This window comes from Danio rerio, chromosome 15 (assembly GCF_049306965.1).
Source record: "Danio rerio strain Tuebingen ecotype United States chromosome 15, GRCz12tu, whole genome shotgun sequence".
Classification (NCBI taxonomy): Eukaryota; Metazoa; Chordata; class Actinopteri; order Cypriniformes; family Danionidae; genus Danio; species Danio rerio.
In genome coordinates, this window is record NC_133190.1 from 19,433,175 (window position 1) to 19,458,057 (window position 24,883).

Here is a 24,883-nt window from a genome sequence, read left to right on the forward strand (position 1 = left end):
GCCACAGTGGAATAAACAGCCAATTGATCCAGCATATGTTTTACACAGCGGATGCCCTTCCCATCACTGGGAAACATACATACACTCTCATTTACACACATACACTACAGACATTTTAGCTTATCCAATTCCCCTATCCCACTTGTTTATGGACTTGTGGGGGAAACCAGAGCATCCGGAGGAAACCCACGCCAACACAAAAGCAATGTTTCCAAATTGCATTGTTAGTCATTTTTTTCCCCCAATTTTTCTTATCATCTATTTTATCTATTATTTTTTGTAAAGCTCCTTCTGACCACTACATGTATGCAGCATCCCTAATTTATTATCTTATGTAAGGCGAGATCTCGTACAGAGAGGGAAAATATGCCTATGCAATGGCAAAGTTATGTAAAACTTGAAACATCAGATTTGGTACTTGGTATCAGCTGATCATCATGACAAGAAATTGGTACTGCGAAAAAAAAAATCCTGATCGGAGCATCCACAGTTTTGACCAAGTGAAGGGTGAGTAAACGATGACAGAATTTTCAATTTTGGGTTAACCTAAATAGTAAACACCAGTAGCTCTGGTGGACTGATGAGGAGTGTAAATAATTATCCACTCCTGATTTCAGAAATCGATCCACGTTTGAACTTTACTTGAACAAAATGTTCTTCAAGGATTGCATCCACACAGTTCTAAGTTTCAGTTCTTTGGGATAAAAAAAAACAATGCCACGCTGATTTCTACAGTAATCACAACTGCAGAAAGACATAACCAGAAGTGTAAATGCTTCACTAGAATTTAAGCTAACAAAAAATGGCACATTTGAGTGATGGTATGATGCGAATAAAGATTACATTCACTGTAAAAAAAAATGCAAGGTTCCACACAATCCCTTTATCTCATTTTAAGTTGATTGAAGAATTAAGCTGGGCCTAGCGCTGGGCGATTTTTCAAAAAAAAAAAAAAATTTCTAGGTTTTTTATAAAGTTTGACCGATTCACGATTTCGATTTTTTTATTGTGTAACTAGTCAACTTCAAACATTACAACATGACTGAAGTAACATTCTCTTTATAAGTAACTTGAAAAACCATCTGGTTAAGGAACATTGTATTTTCAATGGCCATGCCATACATAAATTGGTCAACAAGGTGTAAATAAATGTAAAACAAATTCACGAGTTAAATATCGTTGCAGACTATTTTATATATATATAAATATATATATGTGTGTGTATGTGTGTAAATATTGCAATTGCAGGAATACAGAGGTATTTTTTGCAAGTTTTGCTGAGCCTAGGAAAGATTGGCTGTCAGCTCGGCTTTAACTTTGTCTTCTTCTGATTGAATAACAGGTTGTAATGCTGCTGCCATTTTCTTAAAAAGATTCAGTGGAAGAAAAGGACTGAACATGGAAACTGTAAAGCCTAATTTAACCCAATGTGTGAAGTTGTGGACGTATAGCAGGAGCAAATACAAGCACCAGATGTGTGGGTCCCACTTTATATTAAGTGTCCTTAACTACTATGTACTTACATAAAAAAAATAAATACAATGTACTTACTGTGTTTATAATGTATTTGAGAACACTTGTGGTGCTTTTGAGTTGGGATAGAGGTTGGGTTATGGACAGGTTTGGTGGCATGGGTAGGTTTAAGGGTGGGTTAAGGTGTAAGGGATGGTCAAAAGTGTATTTACAAATGTAATTACAAAAGTTAATTACAGATGTAATTACATTCATTTATTTAATCAAGCATAAGTACACGGTAAATGCATGCATTTACACAACAAGTACATTGTAACAAACTATTAATTTCTATGTAAGTACATATTAGTTAAGGCCACTTAATATAAAGTGGGACTGATGTGTGTCTAACATAAAATAATATATTTGTTCTATTTTTATCCCCCCCATCCCCCATCATCATGACATCATGGGGGTGGGTACTTTCACTTTTCATTGCTACAGCTGCTCACCTCTGCTGGTGTTCAAACCAAACTAAGATCAGCGCAGTTCAAACTAAGATTGGTGCGGTTTTTCACATGACAGGTTTTTATGTCCTTCATACATGTTGAGTTTATCGACTTGATAAGGGAATATGTCTTGACAATCCACACAGACGTGACTTAGTAAAGCGTGAAGTCATGTAGGATTTTACTTGTTGCATTATTCTGAATGTAAATCCCCTCGTCAGGCAGTCAACAACCATTAACAACAACTATCAACAACCACCACTGAGCTATATTCTAGCGATCGTTCCCGCTCCTTGATTGATTTTGGCATAGTCCATTTCACATGAGATGGTGGGGGTGAGTGGAAGAAACCAAGTCGAGGGGAGAATATTTTCTACATAAATAATTTATGATTTCTTACGTGGCTCGGTACTAATTGTTCCACGGACCGGTACCGGTGGTTGGGTACCACTGGTATAGACCACATGAAGGCTGCACTAGGCCATACGCTTGCGTTTGACGAAGAAGTATAAACAGAGCGGGGTCGCATGACTCCACACTTGGTAGAGAAAGTAATTAAAATAATTTACTTGGAAAAATTATGAATTACATGCTCTCAATGTCGATTCCGATTAATTGCCCAGCCCTATTGACACTCTAAAATCAATTTAACTCAAATTAAATGTAATTAAACTTTTATAAATGAATCGTATTTATAGTTTCTTTAGCGCATCTTCATGTCTCAAAGAACATCAGATAATAGCTGAAATATTGATACGAATCAATGCATCAACCAGTAAAAATGAATGCTTGAAATGCAAAGGTTGTACGTTTGATTCCCAGAAAATGCAAAAATTCACTTTGGATTTAAATGTCACTCATGAAATCATAACAACATATGACCAAAACATAAATACCGATACAATCAAGTGAAATAGTAATGTAAAAACCAAAATAGATAGCACATAAATAAACACTTCCCTTGTTCACTTTAAATAAACAGAAAGCAATTCACAGCGAGAAAAATACACACTTCCTTTATACTCATCTCAACCAAATCTTGTGTCCATCTTATTAGTCACCTACTAAACAACCAAAATGAAGAAGTGGAGCAGCTTTCTAAAGGGCCTCACAGGCCTTTTGGTTTAAGCAAAAAGATCTGACTAGCTGCAACAATAGCACACCCGAAAGAAAGCTTGAGTTTTATGAGCTTACCAACAAGAGGCTTTCTGAGCCCACATCAAACCTCTCAGTAAACCCAGAAGACACCGATCAAATCTAAACGCTGCTCCTGCTCCAGTGCAATTTACATCAATCATTGACTTTTCCATAAAGCTTGATTTAGCCTCATGGCCTGCGCAAACACACTCTCTGAAAATCTCCAGTGGGGATCCCAGGACCCCACTCAAGTAAAGACATGTTTTCATACCATTGTCAAGCAGGGCATGACGTGACTGAGGGACTTGAAAAAAAACAGATAACAAGCATACAATGTTGATATCAAGCTGGGAGTCATAGCAGAGAGAAGGATGAGGTGATTCAAGTCAAAACAGTGTGTCGGGAGTCCAAAAAAGGTACTGACCCTGTCCCAGATCCCACACTGGAATCCAAGGAGCCACTCAGGAGAAAGAATCCAACATAAGTTCATCCAATGTCAAATGGTTTGTTCACTCCAAACATCTAAATTCATTTACTCAACTTCAAATGTCATTAAAAAAGTATCATTTAAACATAAATGAAATTATTTTCATGTCCAAAATCATTTAAGGTCCTGTGAAATTAAAAAGTTTTTTAGATGTTAGTATCTGTATTGTTAGTTTTAAGGATATCTATAAGCTAGTGCACACTAAACATTTGCTTTTATAAGATATAAAACTGATATAAACATGTAAAGCACGTAGTTTGATACATCCGTCTAAATGGAGCAATAGTTTTGGTTACAATTACCTCATACTACAGTTTCTTAACAAATTTTGACCAATCAAATGCTCTCTAGTATTTGATATGCCCCGCCCCCTTCAAGATGCTTCTCATTTGATGCACTGGCATAGAGGTGTTAAAACAAAACGCTATTGTCCGTTTTATAAAAATTTCAGTACCGACTGATACTGAATTCCAGTATCGTGACAACACTGTCAGTGAGATTTGCTTCACTGATCATCATTGTTTACATGTAAATAAAATCCTGAACTCAATCTGTTCAGAGCACTCCTCCTGTCTGCTTGGAAGACCTGGGTGAGTCTGTTCAGTTACTAGCACAGATCAAAAGTTTTACTTCACAAGAACTTAGTTTACCATGAGAAGCAACAGGAAATAATATTATTTTGTCTGTATGTGTTTTTATGACTCTCAAATTGCTGGTGGCATGTTTGTGCCAATACCCTAGTGGTTAGTGCGTCGACACACATAGCACATAGCGACTCGAGTTCAATTCCCAGCTCAAGGTCCTTTGCCGGTGTTTTACCCACACTATCCCATCTGTAAAATCTCTACTGTCCTATATCAAGAAGGGTGAAAGTATCTAAAAACAATAATAATAATAATAATAATGGTGGCATTTTACAAGACAAGGATCAGTTTCAGCAAAAAATATATGACTAAATAAGTTATCTCTGACTCCCTAAGGGTGAATTATGCCGAGTTCAGCTTGCATGATTTTCAAATAGGGTTGTAACGGTATGAATTTTTCACGGTATGATAATAGTCTAAAACAATACCACGGTTTGACGGTTTCGCGGTATACGGTATGTTACAAATGTTACAAAATAATAGAACAGTGAAGCAAATTTGACTTTTTCCAAATAATATATTTTTAGTTACTATAAACAACACCACTTACAATGAACAAATAAAAATAAGAAAATAATAAATAATGTGTCAAAGTCCAAATAAAGTCCAAATAAACATGGTGCAAATCCTCAGTAAAAAATAGATATAAATATTTACTATACTATAAATAGTTACATAACGAAACTAGACTCAATATGGAACATCCTTAGGTTTTATGTGCCAGCATGGATATGGTTGTCTATCGATATGGATTTGGATATGGTTGTATGCAATGCAGACAAACAGCTGCATCTTCATTTGCGTCTTTTGAAAACAGCAAGAGCAGCAGTTCGTCTTTGCTGTGTCACTGTTTTGTCATGTTTCTGTGCTGCTGTGCATGCAAAAGTACTTAGTATGAGAATTATTTCATGCAAAACTTTTTTTTTTTGCGTTTTATTTAGCCGCGCATAAATGTATGCCTATCTCTCATTCCGTGTTGTTCAAAAAGCTTGGTCCACAAACAAAAGCAAAACCTATGCTTATTGGTTGTGATATAGCGAGTTTGAACCAATCTGGGCATGGAGGAGGGATAATGCATCAATGTATCATGTCTGATTTGTCCGGAGACACAGTGACGAGCGTTTCTTTGTCAAATCAGCGTTGTCAAATGTTGATGACGTAACCGCACTGATTCCGGAGCCTCTGAAAGTCCGCAAATGTTATGTGATACAGCACTGGAAAGCTGAGATTCTCTTCTTTATGCCAATCTTTGAATTGTATGAATCGGATCAGCGGATCAAAAGTTATTAAACATTTAAGAGCAATACTTATTTTTAGCCGCGGGCGGCTGTCTCGGTCTTTAAGGGTTAAAACCGTTGATATGCAATTGTTCATGATATGATAATCGTGCACGTTCAAATCGTGGTAAACCGTCATACCGGTATATTGTTACAACCCTATTTTCAAAGTATGTCATGGATGTTTTCACACTGCATGACTATCTGGGTTAGCGTTCTGTCGGTGCTGTGTTTTTACTGTAAGATGGATGGGCGACCACACTGCATGACTTTAAAATAGGAAAAATTACAGAAAACTTTGTCTAAACTACGTCTCACAAGCAAACAAATGCGAGAAGTGAAATGAAAACAACGCAAGGTCATATAATATATCTTTCGTAATTAACAAAAAATGGAAAAAGAAGGCGTTGGCTTTAGAAACTTGTGTTGCTCACCTAGCCTTTGGAGAAAATTAGCAACCTCTCATTTTTAACTTCTCCCCCAGCTTCCCGCTGGCCTGCAGGTACCCGTACTAGTGGATGCTGCTCTCTCATTGGCTGTAGGTGATCGCGGATGTTATTTTTAATAAGAGCACATTTCACACGGCATGATTTGAATTGCTGACAGCTCTAGATATTTAGCATGCTAATATATATTTAGCATGCTAAATATCTCACGGGTGTCGGCAACTCATCGCCGATTCTCTCAAATCACTTCAGTGATAGTTCACACTGTGTGATTGTCACTAGCGGGAACAAGCACCAATTTGCCTGTAAGTTCAGGTATTTGTCAGTGATTTCTTAAAACCTGTCGGCGAGTCAAAATCAGGGCTAAAATCATGCAGTCTGAACTCAGCATTAAACATAGTTTAACGCATATTATGACATTTTCACCACTAGAGGGAGTGCATTCACCACAAACAATGGTGTAGTTTGATGACTCCATGACTGAGTGTGAAATCAAAGTTGTTGTCTTCTTTATATTCTACAGAGCTCCTTCAGAAATCTTTTTTTAATGGATGGATTTTAACTGATTGCTGAAGCATGATGAGAAATTAATGTGAAATCACCAGACCTATTACTAAGCCACAGTCGACTGCTTCTGGTCTAAATCATGTGGGGAAGAAGCAAAGTGATGCATTTATGTGTTTATGCTAAACACATTTCATGGTTCTGTTATAATGCAACTGTTTACAGTCTAATAAAATGCACAACCTATTAAAGCATATTTAATGTTTTCATGTTTTTTTATTAATTAAAACTGGAAATCTATTATGTATGATGTCATTAGCATAATGATGATACAAGAAATGCTTGTTTTACTAATTAAAATTGCTTATTTCTCTGGATCTGGTCTTCAAAATATTTGGGATATTGTAAGTATGTACGTCAGTAAATATATATATATATATATATATATATATATATATATATATATATATATATATATATATAATTTAACGTTAATACAAAAATCTTACATATTGTGCCTTTAATTAACAGCAAATTTTTGTTTAAGCCAAACTATTCCTCAAGTTTTGCCCAAGCTTGCATTAGCCGCACATTTAAATGTATATTTCACAGACAAAATAATAATAACAGAAATCCTGCCATTAAATGCAAAGTGATAAACCTGCACGACTTTCCTCCTCCACAAAAAACACAAAAGTGTGTTGTTAACAAGACCATAAAGAACTGACACTCTCACAGCCTCAGTCACCATTCACATTCATTAAGCATTTTTGCATACAATGAAAGTGAATGGAGACTCACTCATTCTGGTTAGCATCTGCTTTTGTATTGCAAAGCAGCAGGTTTATAAGGGTGAATGTTTTATATATATTTACTGTGCATTCAAGTAACGTTAGATTCAGATGAATCGTGCATATTGGTTGACTAAAACAATGTTGAGACATCAGCGGTGCATTTAAACGCTATTTAAAACGCATGCATGCTTATATTAGCACACTCACTGGGACTTCCTAAAATCCGGGAATGTTTTGGGAAATACTTGAGGAGCCCAAACAACACTGAGCTAAACACATACTAACGTTAGCTAGGTCGCTACAACTAACGGTCTGTAAAGTCAACGGTTTAATCTGAGGTAAATAAACAACACTCTTATCCTGAAAATCGCGCAATCCTCGATATACAAGACAACCCCGCGAAGAGGCAAGCCCCAGTTCCTCCCCACCCCCCAAAAAACGTGTAGAGATGCGTTAAAACGTCAACATTTCGTCGACTGCTTACCATTTTATTCGAGTCCATGGTTCAAGCGGGGTTATGGAAGTGAAGGTGAACACCGGCTCCCTGCTCGGGGATCAAAAACAGACTGTGAATCCGCCGAAGGAGGCGGAGGAGAGAGCTGGAGCGGCCCGTTAACTCAACATGTGTCCGGGTCAGTATCGAATAGTCTCTCTCTCTCCCTTTCTCCTTTTCTTTCCCGTTCCGTTCTCTTATTTCCCCCGCGCGCGCCCGAGATCCGATTGGCAGATGGCGAGACTCACAAGAAGCCTCTAGAAAAGCAGAGCGTGTCATAAACGTTTTATAAAGTGTTCAGACGCCAGACTAAATGCTCTCTGACAGGTACCGAGCACAAAACACAGATTGTAACGCTTAGAGGAGGAGTTCTTCTTGGGTTGATGTCATTTGCCAAGCTTTTGACTTAAAAGGAGAACGATTCTGTCAAAGGTTGCACCAGTAAAAACAAACGCAAGTAGAAATGTTTGGGTGATGCAATGTTTTTAGCACACAGTGAGACTAAAATAAGGTTTAAATGCTTGTAATGCTCTAAAACTTTACTGTAGTTATGCAAAAGCAAAACACACTCATAATGCATGACAATCTGATTTATAGATGTATAGAGTCATATATATCTGTAAATTAACCATTTTTCATACTATTATTTTTAAATGCATGCCTTTGAATTGCATTATAAAGTCTTGATCTTTCTTTTAAAACTTGTGATGTTGATAAGTTAAAAAAAGACTTCTAAAAAGATTTTTAATTATTTAAAGTCATATACTGCCTGGGTTGGTGTTGTAAATTGTACACAAACCTGGTAATAAATAACCAGAACTTTGTTATTTTAAGGACTTTATTTTCTATATATTATTTGTAATCGAATGTGTTGTTTAAAGCTACTAAAATGTCTATAAAAGTCACTGTGTTAAACTGCAGACTTGATTTTCAACATCATAAAGTAAACAGAGCAGATTAAAGTTTAATTATGCAATTTCATAAAGAAATAAATGAATTATTGTATATTTGTTTTACAATGCATTTATGTAGGTGGATTATAAATATGCAGAATGCAAGAGCTGATTGATTTTTTTATTTTATTTTATTTTAATTGAATTAACGTTTATAGAAAAGAAGAAATGTACAATATAAATCAGGAAGTAATCTGTAAGAAACTGAAATACAAGTACCTACAATTACAAAGTGATGAGAACAACAAGTTACAAATAAGAAATAGAAAAATATTTAAAACAAAATAAAGAAAAGGGAAGTACAAAATTAAATAAGCACAGAAAGCATCTAGCAACTACTCACTGGAAGCATGATATTTTCATACGTTTCTATTAACTTGCTGAATTTTTTGTTCTTAGATAAACGTATAGCTTTAAGCAAGAAATCGATTTCAATTTAACAAATGGGCAAATGAGGGGGGATTTAAGAAATTTTTGCTTGAGGACAAAGATTTTCGCATATAATAAAAAAAAAAGTTATATATTCTTAATTTTTTTTTTTTATTAAAATAAAAACAAATATTATCTTTCAATTTAAAGTTTTGCTTTGTTAATTGTAATTTATTAAAATATTTATATAAATCTGACCAAAACTTTTGTGAGATTTTACATGTAAAAAGTCAAAGTTTCCTCACTTTCCTGACAGAAAGAACAAATCTATGCAATATCAGTAAATTTTGACACAAATGCATTGACCCGGTATATTTTGTGTAGAATTGTAAAATGAATTTCCTTTGCTTTAAGAGCTGATTGATTACATTCCAGTTTGAATACTTTCTTGCACGAGATCACGTGTGTGATGTTGGTCAATAGCGCCCTCGCCTGGTTGTTTTAAAAGCTCAGGAGAATGAGCTGCTATGTTGTATTTAATCCAACAGCTGCTCATGTGTAACAGCAGAGCTAAATAAAGATTATTTTAATGATGGATATAAAAATGTGAGAGTATATGGAACATTTTACCAGAAACCTACATTATCTGTCCTTGAATAAAAATATAAATACACTGAATAAAAAGTATTTAATGCCGAAAAATGTCTAAAATGGACTGATGGTTTATTTCTGTGAGCTGTCCTGTAAAGGAATATGTCATTCATTTGGTTCACAGATTTTTTTTCTTTATTAAAACACTTTACAGATGTACAAACCCTCTTATTGTCCTCAGCCTAATTGGACCTACAACTTTAATCGTTTTGTTATGCTAAAAACTGTTATTTAGGGGGAAAAAACTTTAGAAATAGCACGTTTTAAATGTTATCATTCACATCAATTGATCAAAAATCTAAAATTATAAATAAATTCTACAAATAAATACTATTTTACAATTGTCCCCATGTTTCTGTCAGGCCTGTCACATTTGCATTAATTTTAACAAAAAATGTGTGCAATAGATCTTTTTATTTATTTTTATTTTTTATTCAAGAATGAAAACCGCAACCACAGTCAGGAGATCAATATAAGCGAGATACACAAGAAGGTTACAAGCTACATTAGCTGCAGAAAGAAAAAAAAAAGACTAACAAAACAACGAAAGGGGTAAGTAAATTACAATTGTACAAAAGTGTATGAAAATAAATTAATTATGAGCCTTACAGGAAAGCTATCTAGCTAAAAATAGAAACAATAGACAAGTTCTTCATGCAGTACCAATAATCTGACATTTTTTGTTGTTACATATACAGAAAGATTTGTGCAGTGAGTCCACTTCAATTAGAAAATGTCTAAAAGTAGAGATTGAAGACATGCATTTTGTTTCTATATAAAAAATTCCAACCAAGATAAAAAATGTTGAAGATAAATTCTTTACATTTAAGTGCAGAATCTGAGTAAAAACAAATAATTTAATTTAAACTAAACGATGCAAAGGAAGAAGGAGTGTTTAAATAATGATACAGGTCGAACCAAAATTTCGGAACAAATTGCATGCAATAGACCTTTAAGGTCTATTGCATGCAATTTCTCAGAGGAAGTGATATCATTTGATGGAGGAGAAGCTGACAGTGATCAACAATGCGTTCTATCGCAAGGATGCTTATGATTTTTTTTTGAAGAGGACATGCTTAAAAGTCAGGCCCTGTCACATTTTTATAAGTGAAAATGTGGTAGAATGTCCAATATAAATAATAAATCTCAACATTGCTAAATGACATGGACAGATGCCAAATGGCAGCGCAGGTGTGCCCACAATCATAGAAAATAATGTTTAGAGTTCTTAAAGACGTGACTTGATGATTCTCTTCTGGTTTGCTATGGGCTTTAAGGAGCAGTTCTCAGAACACAATACAAAATGCAGGATATACAGATTTTACATTTATTCAGCACCACCACAAACTGTGTGTTTCACTTCCACCATAATTTCTCTTGAGTGAAAAGATGCTAACCTAAACTTTAAAACTCAATTTGTTTATATGGAGGCTGATTTTAATTTCTGTCTGTGCCTTCACAAAATTCAAGTGCACACCAAATGCAGCCTTCGCAAATAAATCACACTATTCGTGAGTAAATAGATGCTGGAACATTTCAAGTTTACTCAATTTTTTCGTGCAAATTCACCTCACATTATATGTGGATTCATGTCATGGGTATGCTTCTGTTTGCCCAGTGACTCAAGTTACGTTGCTAAATGGCTAACATGGACTTTACTTAGAGCGTAGCTGTGCTTTATCTGCTTCAGGAAGGCTGAAAAACAGAGTAGATTCATACACGGCAGTGTCTGGTGTGAATGCACCATTAGAGTGCATTTTGATGGTGCAGACATCCCAAGTCTCCCAGAAGTTCCAGGGAGCATCCCGCATATACATAGAGACTCCCGGATGCCTGCAAACGAATGATAATCTCCTGGAAATTGCGTGTCACTCCCCCCACCCCCCGGTCCTCAAATAACACCCCCACCCCAACCCCTAAACTTTCGCAAATCATCTATGTCACACCGGGAAAATCACTTTCCCAACTTAGATTTTTGGAGGATGTTACATATTGTCAAAGATATATCTGTATTTAGTTTTGTTGTTGTTGTTGTTGTTTTAAATAATTTAAAAATGTCCTTTTGATACTGTTGACCTAAATGACCACCAACAAACTGCATATTCAGGGCAATAGCCATTTGGGTAATTCAGTACTTATGAAAAAAGCAATAAGACTTGGTCCTGTATCAATAGAACAACCCAACACTTACCTAAATATTCAAAGAAAACAAAGTTATTTGAAAGATTAGACACTTTACTTTGATTTAATACAGTGGTTCTCAAACTTTGGTACGTTTACCACTAGTGGTACGCAGGCTTCCTTCTAGTGGTACGCGGAGAAATTAAATATGTCATGTACATGCTACACACATTTAAAAATTTATTAAAAATTATGTATATAATATGTCATATAGCCTATATTTCTGAGGTAAACACGTTTTTTTTTAACTGTGCAGAGTTGTAGCTGCTTTACTGGGCCTACTACGCTACTGTATTTCAATACTGCTCATTTTGGTGGTACTTGGAGAGACAATTTTTTTCTGAGGTGGTACATGATGAAAAAAAGTTTGAGAACCGCTGATTTAATACATTAGTCATGCATATAAAGCCGCTTTTCCACTATTGTGCTGAACTGTTCTTTATATTGAACCGTTCCATTCAGTGCCAAACTGGGCCAAACAGCACGGATGCGGTATCATTTTCCACTCTTGTGCTCAGGGATGCACTGATCCCGATACTTGGATTGGATATCAATTCGACACTGCATATTTTTGCTTGATTGTATATCGCCAGCTGGTACCAATCCAAATCTGTGTAATTTGTAAGCCAACAAAAGCCACAAAGGTAGCCTATTAAAAGGCACTAGAAAGTTGTCATGTAGGCCTACTATATCCTAAATGTTCTGAAGCCATTTTAAAGTTTATTGTGAAGTACAGATGAATATTCATATGGTTAAATTCATGTTCAGCGCTTTCCGCCGCTGTACCTGTCAATCATTCTACATTCATTCACAATTCAAATTGCATGTCACATTCATGACAACACGAAACACTCTCCAAGACTAATTGTTCCTGTTAATATAAGTAATTGGTGGAGAAATGCATTAAGTTTTGCATTAATTGGGTTCATTTTGACCTGCAACACGGAGATAATTTCTGTTTTAAGATCATGTTGCGCTCTGTCGGTGCATCCCTATAGTTGTGCTGCAACAGAGCTCTTTGGAACGTTACACAAAGCATGCAATAAACTCACGCTCAGTCAGGCGAAATATAGGTCTCATTGCCTAGGATGTCAAATTAATCAAGCTCTAGCCACGAATAAAACAATAGGCTATTTTGTTATTTTAAGAATTTAGATGACGAGTTAGTAATTATATCATACATGGTTCATTCATTCATTCAATTTCTTGACGGCTTAGTCCCTTTATTAATTCGGGGTTGCCACAGTGGAATGAACCGCCAACTTATCCAGCAAGTTTTTACACAGTGGATGCCCTTCCAACCGCAACCCATCTCTGAGAAAATCATACATGGTTAATTATATTAAAATCAATGAAATAATAACTTTAATAAATAAAATAGGTTAGTAAGAATGTGGTGTGAATGTGATTTTCTTCTCTGCCAGAGACTGTTCTATGGTTTTAAAACCCTTTTCAAGTTTAGAGGATGTCTAATGACTAGCGCGCTTATGATGAGCCAGCTGTGGTAGCTTGGCAACAGGGCCGCAATGTCAAATCACAGAATTTGTTGGCAAAGGTTAGCACGGTTTTGTAACCGTGCCGAGAATTCCAGGCCGAGATTGGTTTGTAATCGTGCCGCGCCGTTCCAGGCTCAGTGGAGAAACAACTGTAGCGTACCGAAGTGTTCTTAGAACAGTTTTGCACGATAGCGTTAAAGCGGCTTAAGTTATTGATTTAGTCCAGTAATATATTAATATCAATTATTATATTTATCTTTTTCTGCTTAAGTCTGTTCTACAGCAAGATGAGTTTTAAAAGTTCAGAGAATCATCCAAAAACGCGCACGAAATGTGGACAGGATACCAGTCAATGTTTACATAAACTATGCCACCCAAATCACTCATGGAGGAAAAATGTGCCAGCAGGGAGGAGGAGTGAGGGGGGGAAAGGAGGGGGTACCAAACAAAGCAAGCTTTTTAAAGGCCAATCACTTCCTGGTACCGTGTGGTAGGACCATCAGGACACTTTACACTACTGTGCTTCAGTGGTCAAGCAGATTCCACTCGGAGAGAGCATTCGCCTGCAGTGAAATGAAACTTTTAGAGAGTCACTGCCCACACACTGTCTGTGTTTGACTGTCTCACACTGACCACAGGGCTGGACAACTACAGACTCCTCAGCTAATGACACACACTTTAGATAATGAAAAAATGATAATGTTAGCGTGGATCAGAGCACATTGGATCAACCATTACTGTATGACTGTGACCTTTGCTGCTACCCACAGGATTCCCACATATGTTGACAAAGGAATTTTCTCAAATGCCTCTTAAGAGGCAGTTTTTAGCTGCTGAATTGGTGTAATGATGAGAGCGAGTGCTTTGATTTTGATGATGCATTAAGGGTGAAACTCGATCTTAAAATTGGAATTACAGAACTAAATTATGCAGGGAAAATCATTTGAAAGAAGAAAAATAATAATAAACAGCTCTTTAAATAAATTAATAGAAAATAAATTCCATGACGTTGGTTTTCCAAGAAAATAAACATTTAAACAATTTAAACATTACTAACTAAAGAAGAAAAAAGTGTGAGATTTTTGTAAATAAATAAGTAAACAAAATTATTTCCACTTTTAAGTTGTTTAAATAATAAATATATTATAGGGCTGCACAATATATTGTTCGATATATCATCGATATCGCAATGCTCAAGTCCGAAATAGTCACATCGCAGGCATCTGCAATGTAGTTGGGATAATAGTTGACCAGACATTACATTTAATAAAAAACTAGAGTCATTTCTACATTTAACCTTAAAGTAAATGTTTATTATTTGCATGTCTTTTTAAGAACTGGGCCTTGTAATCATTTCAAGCAAAATGAAGCCATTTGGGCAAAGCAAATTAAACGTTTGTTGTCTAAAGATCACAAGATCGTACATTATATAATTATTTACTCATTGAAAATGATACAGTGTTAATATTATTTTTATGCGGTGGTTATTTACTTTGTGTTGCTAAATACTGTTTAACTCCTCAGTAAATCCTGAACCATTGTTTATTTTGTTTGTAAAGTTTGTTTGTTATTTTTAAATGATATTTTATGCAGATATACTCCCCTACATAATCATCCAAATCAATCTAAAAAGTTATTAATTCTTTACAAGCAATTCAACTCATCTGGTAAAAATGCATTAATATCACGATCTAAATCGCAGTAAATGAAAATATTGCAATGTTAGTTTTTTTCCAATATAGTGCAGCCCTTATATATATATATACACACTCACACACACACACACACACACACACACACATATACACATACACACACACACACACACACATATATATATATATATATATATGTGTGTGTGTGTGTGTGTGTGTGTGTGTGTGTGTGTGTGTGTGTGTGTGTGTGTGTGTGTGTATTAAATTTGTCTATTTTATTCATTTACAATAACTAATCACAATTTTTAGTTCAATTACTATATAATTAAATAAATATTGTTATTATTTTTAATATTATTTTAAACATTTTAATGATAAATAATATTTTACATCAAAACAAAGTAAACTAATTAATAGTAGCAAACCATCCTCTTGCAAATAAAGTTTTTATGGATTTTTTTGGTAAATGGTCTTTTAAAATTTTTCTAAAAGAAATTAAGACTTTCCCAGAAGAAAAAATATAGGAAATACTATATGTATATTACTATAATATATACTATAATAGGAAATTTCCTGGTTAAACATCTGGTAAACATCACTTGGAAAACACCAGAAGACTTTAACTGTACATGCAAATAAATATATATATATATATATATATATATATATATATATATATATATATATATATATATATATATATATATATATTATACACAGTAGCCCGTATCTGGCTCATTTGGCATGAATAATTCTAAATAATAATTCTTAAATAATTACAAAATGTATAGTTACCACCTTCATAACGGGTTCATACATTCATTTATTTATTCATTCATTTTTTTTTCGGCTCAGTCCCTTTATTAATCAAGGGTCACCACAGCGGAATGAACTTATCCAGCACGTTTTATGCAGCGGATTCCCTTCCAGCCACAACCCAACCCTGGGAAACACCCACACACTCTTTCACACACTCACATACACTACGGCCAATTTAACTTATTCAGTTCACCCATAGCATATGCCTTTGGGCTGTGGGGGAAACCAGAGAACCTGCAGAAAACCCACGCGAACACAGGGAGAATATGCTACAGAAATGCCAACTGACACAACTGAATCATCTCTTTTAATAATCATAATTGCCATTAAAATATTCACTTTACAAAAAGAATATGGTTCACATATTTGTCATAAACCTAATACAATAAGCAACAAACTGCCTCTACACAAACACATTCCCTGAATCAGAAGCATTAATGGCCTGTTTGATAGCAGTGTGACCCGAACACTGTTTCTGGCACAGGCATCTGGCGGCCTGCCAAACTGCATAGGATTTTTAATCCACAGCGAGTGAACGAAGGCCACAGGCCAGCGGCTGCATGTTCTGCTGTCTCAGGCCTTTCCATACATGCCTTTCCTTACATGCCCTCCTGCTGTCCATGACCCCAACAAACTCCCTACACACACGTTTTACTCAACACACACCAGTTACTCAACTTTAACCTTATTACAGCAGACAAATACAGAAAAAACTTTTAGAAAGAAAGATACTAAAAGATACTGTAGGATTTGCAAACAACTGTAGACAGAGAAAGTGACAGACTGAAAGCAGGGATTGGCTGTTTAGAGGGAGGTGAGATTATGAGTGGTTGGCTCTGTGTGGGTTGAGTCCTGGAAAAGCAGCGGAGGGCGAGATCAGACTCCTCCTGAGAATTCCTGAACGGGCACCAGACCAACACGAGATGCAGGCTCATAAACATCACTGCTTTAAAAAGAGGATAGTTTGAGGGAAGTCCTAATCATAATTCATTACTAAAAATATTGAACGAAGTTTGAATTGTTGTCACACTTGGAGTAAGGCAAATTATGAAATTGAAAGATTGTGAAACTAAAAGAGTGTGAACATATTTTCTTTACTGTTTCCATTTCCACATTGTTACACATTGTTATATATATATATATATATATATATATATATATATATATATATATATATATATATATATATATATATATATATATATATATATATATATATATATATATATATATATATATCAATTCCGTGCAAATGTCAACCTTGCCATGAAAAAATAAGTTTTTACCAAAATACGGAAACCATTTCTGGATTATTTGTGTGAGCAAGTATTTTACAGTACTTTAGAAATACTTAAAAATGCATCTGTCAATGGTTTCTAACTATTCTATTTGATTTACCAAAGTCCCACAAGTGGCAATATTACATCTCTCACATCCATAACTAAGAGATGTCACATCCATAATGACACTTTTTCCTCATAAATATGAAAATATGAAATTAAATAAAACCAATATTTTTTGTTATATAGAGAGCCAACTCTTATCCTTTTGATTACCGTTGTTTCTTTTGGGTTGTGCAGTTTAATTCACAGAATTTCTACAAAGTATGTTGTATACTGTAAACCTGCAGACTTCTTTTGTCACATCTATGACGCATTTTTATTTCCCTCATTTAAAGTATAACATTTGTTTACAGATAAATATTTTTCTGATCTCAAAATTCTGTGGTCAGTTTTTCTGGAAAATATAAACAAAAGATTCAATAAAGTTACTTTTTGACTGAATTTATGTTTTGAGTTTTTACTGCATTTTTTTCTTCTTTTTTTAAATATTTCCCAAATGGTTTTTAACAGAGCAAGGAAATTTTCACAGTATGTCTGATAATATTTTTTCTTCAGGAGAAAGTCTTATATTTTTTATTTCGGCTAGAATAAAAGCAGTTTTTAATTAAAAAAAAAAAACATTTTTGGGGCAAAATTATTAGCCCCTTTAAGCTATTTTTTTTCAATAGTCTACAGAATAAACCATCGTTATACAATAACTTGCCTAATTACCCTAACCTGCCTAGTTCACCTTATTAACCTAGTTAAGCCTTTAAATGTCACTTTAAGCTGTATAAATGTGTCCTGAAAAATATCAAGTAAAATATTATTTACTGTCATCATAGCAAAGATAAAATAAATCAGTTATTAGAAATAGGTTTTTAACTAATATGATTAGAAATGTGCTAAAACAATCTTCCCTCCATTAAACAGAAATTAGGGGGGAAAAAAACAGGGATGATATTAATTCAGGGGGGCTAATAATTCTGACTTCAACTGTATATATATATATATATATATATATATATATATATATATATATATATATATATATATATATACACATATATATATATATATATATATATATATATATATATATATATATATATATATATATATATATATATATATATATAAAGAAAGTTATTTATTTGTACAAAAAAATGTGGGTTTCAGAAATTCAGACCTGAATGCACAGCACATTAACAGCTCTTTGCCTATAAATGAACAATATCCAATATTAGCGCTGGGCAATAAGACAAAAATGAAATCTGGATTAATTACTTTCCATATTGAACATTAACGAGATACATTTCGATACAATTTGTTAATGCTTCCAGGTTTAAAAGAGTACTCCAACAATGACTGAAGCCACAAAAAATAGAGGGTCCATTAAATGGCATAACATAAACTTGACTGATAAATTGTTTGTGGCCAAGAATTCAATACATCTCTCATATCAACACAATTTTAGATTCCTATTGTTGCACGATTTTGCAGTGTGATTGGCTCTTACTCATTACTCAATATAAGTAAAAAAAAAAAGTCCAGAGCTTATTGTTATTGACATAAATGTTATCACGATTCGATATAATATCGTTTATCCGGCAGCCCTATCTAATAGCATGCATGGCCTATAGTGAGATCACCAAAAATGCAATGTTGCTTTGGAGGAAATCAATTCAAGTTAGCTAGAACAACAGATAAACAACCCTCTGGCTGTAGGTTAACAACATCCAATAGCATGCATGCGTAGAGTAAGTGACATCACAATGTCATTTCGGAGGAAATCAGACTCTGACTATTAACTTTACTTTGAAAAACATCAACCAGAGAACAAAAGTCAAACTGTAATTTCATCCGGACTTAATCTTGAACTTTGCCCGGTTTCAAACGTCCTGCAGGATGTTTACCACTACGCCTTATTTTCGACAAACGCTCTCTTAACTTGTTATTTCAACCACGTGGAATTCGAGGCTGGCCGGATGTTCCTCAGCGAGACTCTGACCACAACAAAGGTTTCCCTGCATAGATTTCCTCCATATAAAACCCAAGTCAAGTAGACGCTAGTCTTCTAACACCCAGCCACAAAGCAAACCATGCTCATGTCATTATAGAGCACCACACGAACATCCTCCCATTTAAAACAGCCTGAACTCACACCACAGAAGGCCCATTAATCTAAACATAGCCCTCCAGGGGCAGAAAAGCGACGGGATATTATGGGATCAGACTTCCTTCAGGCAAACTAACTGATAAGGACCGCTCACAATAGCATTTCCTTCTGCGACCTGATCAGTGTGTGCAGTCTGAATGGTGTTTTTGGTTCTTTCAGATGTTATGGGTAAAGCCTCTTTTGGCTAAATGACATGAAATCAATTCTAAAAACAGGAAATGTGCAACTAAACCCTCTCAGATATCTGAGTCTGACCCAGTGATGGGTCCTAAAGGAATTCAAGAGCGCATGCGCCACACGAGCCTCGCTAATCCATGTCACTGTCCTACTTGTAAACAACAGGACTGAATTGTGCAGATCGAGCCGAACATGACACTGCAGATTGCACGCATTTGCTCGCTGCAAAAAAAAACAAAAAAACGTCTGAAGAAATGTGGGCAAGAAGGAGGTCGTGCTGTTTTCAAACACTCCCAAACCCAGCAGTAGGGCAGTCGGCGGCAGCTTCATTCATCTGACCTACTTTTCCTGATGCCTGTGTCTGGATGGGAGAGGGGGGGGGGGGGTTGAGACCCCCGTAGAGGAGAGAAGAAGAGTGCGCAAACAATGAGAACGCATTTCTTTATACTTCACAACACACTTTCAGGTTCCAGCACCCAGAACCTGACTGCATAATTCAATGGCTGTGCATTACGGTCAACAAGATCTAAAAGACTGAAGATGCACGGAGATACATTATAGGCTGATGGCACGGACCAGAATGCATGACCATCAGGGCTCTGCCCACTGCATCTCTGAGTCACTAAAAGCTTTTAGGCTTGCTCGATTCATGGGCATCAGCTTGGAAACACAAGACGCTGTCACAGAGGATGTTCCTATATTAAGGAGTCAGTTGCACTCTTATAATGCATAGAAATTCCATAACGTAAGGCATTACGGAGCGAATATTAACCTATAATAAAGAGAGAGCAGCAGGAAGAACTTTGTTCTCGTTCTTAATCAATGACACTGATAAAATTGAAGGTGCGACGTGATCAAAAGTGCACTGAACTTTAGCTGAATTTAAAAGGTCATCAGTTATCATTATGACGCTTGTATATTGCAAATAAACATTCATTTTATGGTTTGGACAAACCACACGCTAACTAGTAAGCCCTATAATACACTATACAACAGCATGTCACATCAGACAGAATGATAATGAAGGCTAGATTGATTTTAATGATGGGTTAAATACAAAATATTGCAATTTCTGACCGTTTGATTTGTATCATCATGCACTTTGTTTTAGCTCACAGCCATGTCTTATTGCTGTCAGATATGGCAAGCTGTTTAACATGTATTTCTTTAATACGTCCTTTTATATTACAATACTTGCTTTTGATTAATAGTAATTCAACAGTGAAAATTTAGAGGCTTTTCTATTTCCAGTAGTATTTATTTGAAAGCAATTCATGCATGTGTTTGCAAAGCTTCATGATTAGACAACAATGCTGTCAAAAGGATCCCTGTTCACACTGAACTGTGAAACATACTCCAGGCCAGTAGGTGGTGATGTCACTTTCTAAAGACACCCATGCACCTGCACTTTTATGGCCCTGTTTTCAGACATTGTTGTTTTTATAGGGTATATGCACAGCTAGTGTTTCTTCCCACATCGATAAACTTTCGGTGAGCAGTTATTGTGTCTTTTTTAAAATTTTTATACGGTTCCTTTTACAGCATTAATGTTGTAATGCAATTAAAATCTAATCAGTTAAATATACTACTGTCAAGTTTAGCTTCATTGAAAAAGTAATAATGTGGAATGTATTTTCATATTTTAAAGACATTACAGGGGAAAACATCATTTAATGCAGTGCGTCTTGTAAATTTGGACACCCACTTTATATTGTATATCAATCAGGCAGTGAAAATCGTTGATTTTTAAAGAAAATAGACCTTAAATATGCTGATTTTATATCTGCATACAGTTCACCGGAAGTGGTTCATCCAGGTTACTGAAAACTCTATTGTCAATTAATCACACATGATTTTAGAGTGAACAATGTGCATATGTGTGTTATCACCATTTTTCCACAAATCATGTTTTTGTAGTTGATGACGTTCTTTTTAATACATTTTTTTATTCTCAGGCCCACAAATCACAGCTGTCGTGTTAATGAACCAAAAAAAACTTAAGGTTATCAATTTTCAGCTGAAAATGGCGTAGTGTAAAAGGTTCTTTAACTTAATAACTATTTTCACTGAGAAATTGCACAAGCAACTACAAAGTAACTGCAAATGCATTGAATGAAATGAAACACTTCTCATGTTTCTTAAATTATTTTTGTTTTTACTGTTTTGACAGTGTGTTCAATCCAGTTAGCATTGACTACACTACCTGTATAGTTAATAGTTATATATATATATATATATATATATATATATATATATATATATATATATATATATATAATAATAATAAATAGCACATGTAAAATAAACAAATAAAAACATTTTAATTAATAATTAATTCTCTTTCGACTAGCAGTTTCTGGAAGACAATTCATTACTTAGCATTACTTGAACTGCTAGCAATAAAATAACATTACAATAGCTTTATTTTAGTTTATTAGTAAAAACAAAAAGAACAAAAAAAAAACACTAACAATAATAATATTTTAATTGAAGAATAAAGCTCTGACCAGTTCAAACCAAGACGGTAACGGATGCAGAGAAGGAACACATGGTAGTATCTAAAAGCTGTCAGAATGGATGCTTTACTACTTGCTAAAGCTAAAACTGATAGTGGTTATTTTAAATGAATATATGTTAATTTGGCTTGCCATATAAACAGCTCGCTGGCGATGCACTGACTACATGAAAAAACTTGTCCGGTTGTGTTTACTGTTCCTCACCTGATTGCGCTCGAAGTTTTCCTTTTCAACTTCCAAACTGTTGGCACCGCCAGCGCGACGGCTGAGCACTTTGGGGATCGGGTTTGGGACTTGCTGCATTGAACTCTTGACGCGGTCCATTTCTGGAAAGAAAAGTCCAAGCTGCGCGAGCGACCAAGACTTCCTAAATCAACATAAATAGTGTGTTGACTCTAGCGTTGAGCACGAAAACCTCAAGTCCTCGTCGTTATCACAAAAGGTCATTTTCCTCGTCCACCGCCCATAGATATCATTCCAGCGCTATTCCGCTGTCCGCTCGCGAGCGCGCAAAACACGCGTCTGTGCGCGCAATCACAGATCTGCAAGAGAAAACAGCGCGTCAGTGCGCGCGAGCGACGGTATACACATCCACTCCAGCAGACTATAGCGGCGGCGGCTGTCACAGGCTCCGCCCAGCGCTGACACACACCGACTGGAGAAAAATCATCAGCTCCCGCCCTGAAAAACAGTTATCTTGACGCTTAAACAAAGTCTGTATTTTCCGGGTTCTATGTTTTTCCCCGTGATTTTCTACAACGAAAAATAAAAGAATAAACAGTTAGATATAGGGTTTTTTGTACAACATTTTTGTTCATAGTGAAACAACCAAACATAGGCCTATATACAAATAATTACAGTAACTGTATAGATAACATATAAAAAGCATCTACAATAACAATTTAATTCGCATTTACAGTTTCTATTTCCACAATGTTACGTAGTTCCATAATTGATCAATTAGTAGATGTGTTTTCCACACATATTTGCCAGTTTGATTTTTAATAGGCCTGCTTTCATTATCAATTTTTCTATTGAAACAGCAAAAAACAAAAACCACATACACATACACATTGCAACAATATGTAGGCCTAAGTGTAATAATATGTAATATAAAATAATATTAATTAAGATTTTTTACAAAATTGTTGAGTCTGAGATCATATTGAAACAACACCAACTTTAAAAAATGTAAATACATGACGAATATGCAAATAATAATATGTGTGTGTGTATAAATAGGCTGAAGAATTTGCCCTCTCCTGTGGTTTGAAATGTAATGGGCAGCACAAATGTCTTGATAACTCAGGCTGCTGATGTTGCCATCCACTCTGCAGATCTCTCGTATGCGGCTATGTAACCTCAAACCATGATCTTTCCTTCACCAAACTTGACTGATTTCTTTGAGAATCTTGGATAGATGTGGGCTTAAACAGGTCTTATGCAGTATTTGTGATGATTGTGATGCAGTTGATGCAGATGATTCATCATAAAAATACGATTAATCTATATATATATATATATATATATATATATATATATATATATATATATATATATATATATATATATATATATATGTACATATATATACAATTAATCTATATATATTATTTTCTTATATATGTACAATATATATATATATATATATATATATATATATATATATATATATATATATATATATATATATATATATATATATATAGAAATATACACACACACAAATAAATTGTATATTTTTGAGCATTAACATTCGTAAAATTAATAAATCGTAACATTATTGAGCATGTCTGGGGTAAGTAAGATGAAGGAGAAGGCATTGAGGATGAATCCAAAGAATCTTGATGAACTCTGGGAGTCCTGCAAGAACGCTTTCTTTGCCATTCCAGATGACTTTATTAATAAGTTATTCGATTCATTGCAGAGATGTATGGGTGTAGTCCTCCAAGCTCATGGGAGTCATACACTATATTAATTATTTTTTCAAGGCACCATGACTTTATATTCTGTACTGTACATTATTTCTGTTGAGTTACAAGATTATAATGCGGAGCACCCATGCAAACGCAGGGAGAACATGCAAACTCCACACAGATGCCAACAATTTGTACTTGATTTCTCTCTTTTCTCATTTGTTCACTGCACCAGTAAATCTCATTATTACTTTATCAACACATGTGACTGTCAAACTTGTATTGTCTGCTGACTCCGCTTGCATAACTATATTAGATAGCGTAGGCATCTGCAGTCTCTATCTTTGTTCTCTCTCTGATGGGCAGAGGCCAGATTCAATTTCCCTGCAAAGCAAATTCTATCAGATGGCAGAGTCAGAGTTTTGTTTTAATGATTCAGTAGAATGACGGTGTGAAGTCATTTTGGTCTGTGCCCTGACTGATCATTATCTTCTCTGCTGTCAGCACAAGATGCAAACCACAGTCAACAACACCATAATGTCAGCCCCGTAACCCTCAATATCCTCACTGTGTGCTTGCTTTGATATATGAGTTAGAAAAAAAAAACAATTTTCTTTTGCAATGCTTCAATAAAGTTAACATATTGCTTTTTGAATTAATATTCAACAGGATGAATAAAGCACTAAGCCGCCAGAAGGCATGGTTTGCAGGGAATTTACAACATTTTAAATTCTAAATTCACCAACGACTTTACATGGTTTATTGCGTTTTTAATACAACATATTATAAAATAAAATAAATGTATTAATATTTATATTATTAATATGCAACTATAAAGTTAAATACAAATAATGGCATGGTGGATCAGTGGTTAGCACTGTCGCCTCAAAGCAAGAAGGGTGCTGA

At 35.0% G+C, this 24,883-nt stretch overlaps 2 protein-coding genes across 7 annotated transcripts in view; one reads left to right on the forward strand and one right to left on the reverse strand.

Annotated features, from left to right (window-relative positions):
- The window catches only part of hip1 (huntingtin interacting protein 1), an 89,581-nt gene extending 66,933 nt beyond the window's left edge, over positions 1 to 22,648 (reverse strand). For 2 of the 5 annotated variants that reach the window (XM_009291565.5, XM_005157432.6), the window contains exon 1: positions 22,266 to 22,622. In XM_009291565.5, the coding sequence (XP_009289840.1) occupies positions 22,266 to 22,385 (120 nt within the window). In that variant the 5' untranslated portion in view covers positions 22,386 to 22,622. 5 annotated transcript variants of the gene reach the window in all.
- plin2 (perilipin 2) overlaps positions 7,733 to 24,883 on the forward strand; it is a 40,330-nt gene continuing 23,179 nt past the window's right edge. The window contains exons 1-2 of one of the 2 annotated variants that reach the window (XM_073923346.1): positions 7,733 to 7,882; positions 10,156 to 10,268. The gene's annotated coding sequence lies outside the window, so the exon portion shown is untranslated. The remainder of the gene's footprint in view (positions 7,883 to 10,155; positions 10,269 to 24,883) is intronic. The other variant, XM_068213611.1, reaches the window with a different exon arrangement.